Source organism: Alexandromys fortis, unplaced genomic scaffold (genome assembly GCF_014885135.2).
Source record: "Alexandromys fortis isolate MF-2015 unplaced genomic scaffold, M_Fortis_MF-2015_v1.1 scaffold_28, whole genome shotgun sequence".
Lineage (NCBI taxonomy): Eukaryota > Metazoa > Chordata > Mammalia > Rodentia > Cricetidae > Alexandromys > Alexandromys fortis.
This window is the reverse complement of record NW_026067901.1, coordinates 13,801,645-13,807,255: the sequence shown is the minus strand read 5'-3', so window position 1 is coordinate 13,807,255 and position 5,611 is coordinate 13,801,645. Positions and strand designations below refer to the sequence as shown.

Here is a 5,611-nt window from a genome sequence, read left to right as displayed (position 1 = left end):
GAGAGAGAGAGAGGAGAAAGAGACAGAGAAGGGGGGAAAGCAGAGAAGTGGGGAGAGAGGCAGAAGCGAAGCTGCCTCTCCGAGAGGAAGATGGAAAAAAGTGACCTCAGGCAGGAAGCTGGAGATCAGCCTGCCTCAGTGGATGGGGGAGGGAGTGGGCGTGGCTTGTCTCTTAAAGGGACCAAAACCATAACAGGTTACCCAATCTCTCAGTTGTGTCAGCCGCTCAGCTTCTTAGGAAGCTAAAAAGACCAAGGGGTCTAGGCCAGACTGGCAAGAGAACGAAACCCTGTCTGAAAAGAAATAAATGTATCCCAGCCTGCCTCCCTGCTTCTCTCCACGGCAAACCTGCCACTTGCATAGGTCTGCTCCGGATAGGACATATAGCCAGCTAGTCTTGTGTGCATCCCCTGTATTCCCATTTTAGCACCCTGCACCAATCCAACATCTAATTCCTCCATCAAAATCCCCGGGCAGCTTAACTGATTCAGTGTCCCCTATGGAGTCAGCCTCCTGCTTTGGGCTGGCACTGACCAGCAACCTGCCTCTTGCCAGAGCCTACCAATGTTTTTGGTCCCCATGGTACTACCCTTGGATTCGTAGTGGCAATGCACAGCTGGCCTCAGTGGAGAGCCTAGGCCTTGGCCAGCACTTGCCATCAACCCTTGAGAAATTATATTGACTGACCTCACAGAGCTGAGGCGTTCCCATTCATTCCCAGGAGCTTTCTGAAGCCCTGAATGACCTGGTTCGCTTTAGGGGTTTTAGAAGGTTCACTGTTATAAAAGCAGCCTAGATCTGCCTTAGGGAGCTTATCGGATCAGGGTCAGAAGTGACACTAACAGCTCATGTGGATAAAGGCTACTGTTGGGAGATGGCTGCTTTTTATTGACTTTTCTTCTGGTTTATCTCCAAGCTGATACAGTGAACCCGTGTGTGTGTGTGTGTGTGTGTGTGTGTGTGTGTGTGTGTGTGTGGTATGTGTGCATGCGTGTTTATATGTGCAGTACACATGCACAATGTCATTGGCTTCCTTCCCACAGGTTGGTGATATGGCTCCCTGACATCCCTGATGATATCCAGTGGCTACAGTGGGCAACATCCCAGGTGTATGCCCGCATGACGACATGTCTGCTCCCCTCCACCAGGTAAATAATTTGGCCTAGGGTATGTGGGCCAGATGGGTATCCCTGTTGTTCTCAGAGCTTGGGTCATGACTTCCCTATGAAGTCAGGCTCAGCCACCTGTCCCTCACAGGACGATTAGAGTACTAGTAAAAAACAGAGAAAGGAGGTTTATTCACAAATAAAGAGATTTAAGCTTAAACAGAGGTATGCTAAGTAGTCCTAGTCACAGTGTGGCCCTGCCCACCCTTGTCTGGGCTCCAGGCTCTCCTCCAAGGTTCAGGCCAGGCTTTCTCTCCTCAGCAGGAGCCTCCTGGGGAAATCCCAGTTCCTTGGCCTCAACTGTTTCAAAGGTCTGAGAGCCAAAGGGAGGGACCCAGCTATCTCCTCAGAGTGCCTTCTCTCCTGCCAGAACCCCTGCAAGGTTTGTGCTCAGGCCATACGCAACAGTCTGGGAACATCTGACTCAGTGTCAAGACAGTGACGAGGAGGATCCTGAGGGAGACCCTGAGTCCACCAGAAATCCCGAGGCTGTGGAGGGAGAGGAATGGGAGGATGGGAACAAAGAAGAGGAGCTGTGGACTCGGGGCACAGGGGAGATTAGGTATTGAGCAGCACTGTTCTGCCTGTGGGCAAGAACCCTGGACAGCCTGGCATGAGGAAGGGGGAGCTTGGAGAGGGTGGCAGTTCCAGTGACTCATGGGAAGTGGTCCAGGAGGAGGTAGGGCATCTTGATGGGACAGCATGTTCCTGTGGAAGAAGTCCATGGTTCAGCTGAGGGCTTGTTGGTTGGTGAAGCTGTGGCTATCCACTGGGGGTGTTCAGGCAGTGGAGAAAGACACAGGCTTAGGGGATGGGGACTGTCACCTCAGCACTGAAGGCAGGAAGAAGCTGTAGCTCTGGGCTGCAGCCCTGCAACGACCAAGTACGTAATGATGGCTCAGTGACTGGCACCACCCTCCCTGCACCTGTTAGGTTTGGGGTGAGGAGTTCAAGAGGACACTGGGCTAGATTATTGGAGATAGCTTATTAGAAGCGTTATTAGTGCCATGGACAGACAGATGGACAGAGGGGCAACGGTGTGGTGGGGCTTCCAGGCAGCTCAGGCCCCAGCACCAGAGATAGACAACATGGGGGCGTCTTTGAAGAGACTCAGTCCATATGACAGAGGAGGGAACCCCTTCTTTGTCCTGTTGAGGCTGAGGGAGGTTGACAGTAAGAATGTGCAGCCAGGCTCTTTGACTGGCGGGCAGGAGGCAGGAAGTGGGGTAGGGAGGATTGACACACCTTTGATGATGGAGACTCACTTCTCAGGTAGAGTTTTGTGCACAGTGTCCCAGGAGGTTCCTGGGAGGATCTGTGAGGAGACCTGGGCAAAGGCTGAGTTCTAACCACATTCCTACAGAACTGAAGATGCCGAGAGCATTGGGGAAGGGCCTCCAACCTTATTTCCTTCTTTCTGTTCAGATCCCGAGCACTCAAGAGTGAGCAGCAAAGATGCAAGCATGGACATCACCCATTGCTACACAAGTCCCACTGAGGCTCTGCTTGTTTGTAAATTGCTGGTCTCCCGGCTTCCTATGAACTTGGACATTCTCCCTGTGGGAGGGTCCAGGAGGGGCCCAAGCTGAGGCCACCATGCCTTCCACCCCAAGCCCAGCCTAACCTTCAGCAGAAGCACAATGTCTGGATGGTGGGTGGTGGGTGGGGGGGCTATATTCTCTCTTTTGCAGTGGGAAGGGTTCTGTTACTTTTGGAGGCATCTAGGAAATCACTCTCTGGGAGCTAAGCCCCTGTGCAGCTGCCCCTGGGTGCTGTGCCGTAACCCCATGTCTGTGACCCCAAAATCAAAGAATCTGGGCTAAGTTGGTAGTTTATAGACACCAAAGACAATGATTTGGTCTGGGTGAAGTCTGCTGCTTGAGAGCTAACCAGGAGAGGAAGCTCCAGTCTCTCAGCCTGTGAATGGTGGGGATGACAAGGGCGGCCGTGTTTGGAAACAGGAATCCAAGCTGGTCGATCTCATAAGGAAAATTGTTCAGAAGTGTGATTGGATGGAGTGTGGCTGTCCCTGAAAAGAGTCTGCCAGTTGAGGGTCAGACAAGGTAACTTATTACATTCAAGGACATTGTTGGCTCTTACTAAAATAGTTTATAGGGAATTTTATATGGGCACACCAGGGAATGTGTGGTGAGCTACATGGATGGTCAGTGAGTTGTGAATAGAATTAACCTTAAAATCTCTTGTATGTGGGGGCAAAACAACACAGGCAGGCAGCACAGTGGACCTCTGCCTCCTCACCCTCAATTTGAATCTGGCCTGTTTTCTCCAGTGTCTCCAAATCTCTGTACTGTCATCAACTATCACTGCCTCTCTCCGTGTCCGGCTACTCCACGGGCTTTAATGGGGAGAATGTATACAGCTGTGGACGTGATGTGTTTCCTGTAATTCACACATTAGATTAGAATGTAGAAAACAAAAGCCGCAACAAGGACCCGCTCATACTCCTGAGCACTGGCAGTGAGGTTCATGTCTCCCGGAGTCCTCATGAGCTCCAGGTTCACACACACACACACACACACACTTCAGGAGGAATCCTCACACCCTGGTGCACATAATCTTAGCAGGGTCGATCCTGATTGGATAGGAGATGACTCTGGGGGAGAGAATGTGGTTCCAGAGATAAAGCTTCGAGGCTACACAGAAGAAAAAAAGACTGTCTCATGGAGAAAACAAACCGGAGGTGGGGACGTAGCTCAGTTACTGAGTGCTTGTCTAGCACTCTGAAGCTCTGAGCTCAGTCTCGGCACCATATAAACTGTGGTGTGACTAGCAAGCGTATGCCTGTAATTCCGGATCTCAAGCAGTAGAGTAGGAGGATCAGAAGTTCAAAGTCATCCTTGGCTAAATGAGACCCTGCCTCAAAAACAAACACAAAGAAATGGCAGAAGCTTCTCATCAGCAGGGAAGAATATTCCTGCCACCCTATCAAATACAGTTTCTGCTGGTGTGGAGCCCTCCACTGTCAGGAACACCTGGAGGGGAAAAGTTAATACCAGGGAGCAACTTCCTGAACCTGCTAATCAGTTCGCAAAGCTGGTTCACTTGTTAGAAGCCAAGCATGGGTGTCTATGCAAATGGTGTGTCCCCAGAAAGACTGAATGCATACATCAAAAGTACCCACAACTGTCAAAGGAAAAAGGTTCATAATCAATGTGAAAAAAAACCCCAATAAATATGATCTTTTAAAAATGCTTTTCCAGTCTCTTCCTCTCTCCTCCTACAGTCAAAAGTGCTGTGCGACAGCTTTCTCTATATGTTTGCGTCCTCTCCTCTAGGCCTGCATGCTAGATGTCTTCCACACTGCATAATAAATGACCGGGTTATTGCTATATATTGCTATATAGCCCAGGCTGGTCCCGAACCCTCCACTCTCCTGCCGCAGCCTCCCCAGCGCCATGTTCACACACACCGCCACACCAGCCTAGAACGTGTATTTTCAGTAACCACTGGGAAAGGACAATGGTGTGGTCTCCAGAGCACACTGAGGGACACTTCGGTGATAAAGGGCTGGGTGGGTGTGACCCTCTCAGGCCACAGGTGAATCTGTGTGGACAGCCTTAAAACCTATATGAGCACTCCCAGGTGGCACAGCCAAGAAAGACATCCAACAGAGGGACAATCGGAACGAAAGTTTGGATCAATTTACCTCAACGTAATGATGACATCATAGACTTATTTACTAAGCCAGAGTCTGCTCTTGGGAGGCAGAGACAGGCAGATCTCTGTGAGTTTTGAGGCCAGACTGGTCTACAGAGAAAGTCCCAGGACACAGGATAGCCAGGGCTACTGAGAAAACCTGTCTTGAAAAACCAAAACAAAACGTGAGGCGGGGAGGGGTGGGGAGATGCTGTAAATGTATTTTAATTGAAAGATAAAGTAAAACCAAACACGTTTCCGGGGAGTCTGCGAAGGCAATCTTTATTGACTCTTAATTTTATTATATGTGAAGAGATCAGAGGACAACTTCCGAGTTTGGTCGTTCCTTCCACCATGTGGATCTGAGGGACTGAACTTAGGCTGTCAGGATTGGCGTCAAGAGCCTTTACCTACTGAGCCCGCTCGAGACGCCCCCACCCCCACACTCACTCTTTTTACGGGATCTGAGCGAAGGTGTTACGATGCTGACCCAAGCTAGATTCCGTGCCCCGTTCCAGGAGTCTCTCATCCCTACGCCCTTAGGTCACACCTTAGAAGAGATGAGGCTCCAACCACTAGGCCGGTGTAAGCCACCAGGAACGAAGGCCAGGTCTGGGCACTCAAAACGGGCTCAGCCCGGTACTCACCCCGAGGATCACTCAGCCCAAATCAGCAGCTTTCCGGGCTTTACTACGCGCTCTACGCTTGCACAGGACTTCCCTGTGAACAACATCCGGGTCACTGTCTCATATGGACCAATGAGCGGAGGCTCTTGAGCCAGAGGGCGG

At 50.8% G+C, this 5,611-nt stretch overlaps 1 protein-coding gene across 1 annotated transcript in view; it reads left to right on the top strand.

Annotated features, from left to right (window-relative positions):
- Positions 1–4,371, top strand: part of Pnpla3 (patatin like phospholipase domain containing 3) — a 22,007-nt gene extending 17,636 nt beyond the window's left edge. Inside the window, exons 8-9 of the mRNA XM_050130362.1 lie at positions 1,044–1,148; positions 2,592–4,371. Of these exons, the coding sequence (XP_049986319.1) occupies positions 1,044–1,148; positions 2,592–2,664 (178 nt within the window). The 3' untranslated portion in view covers positions 2,665–4,371. The remainder of the gene's footprint in view (positions 1–1,043; positions 1,149–2,591) is intronic.
- Positions 4,372–5,611: the final 1,240 nt, after the last annotated feature.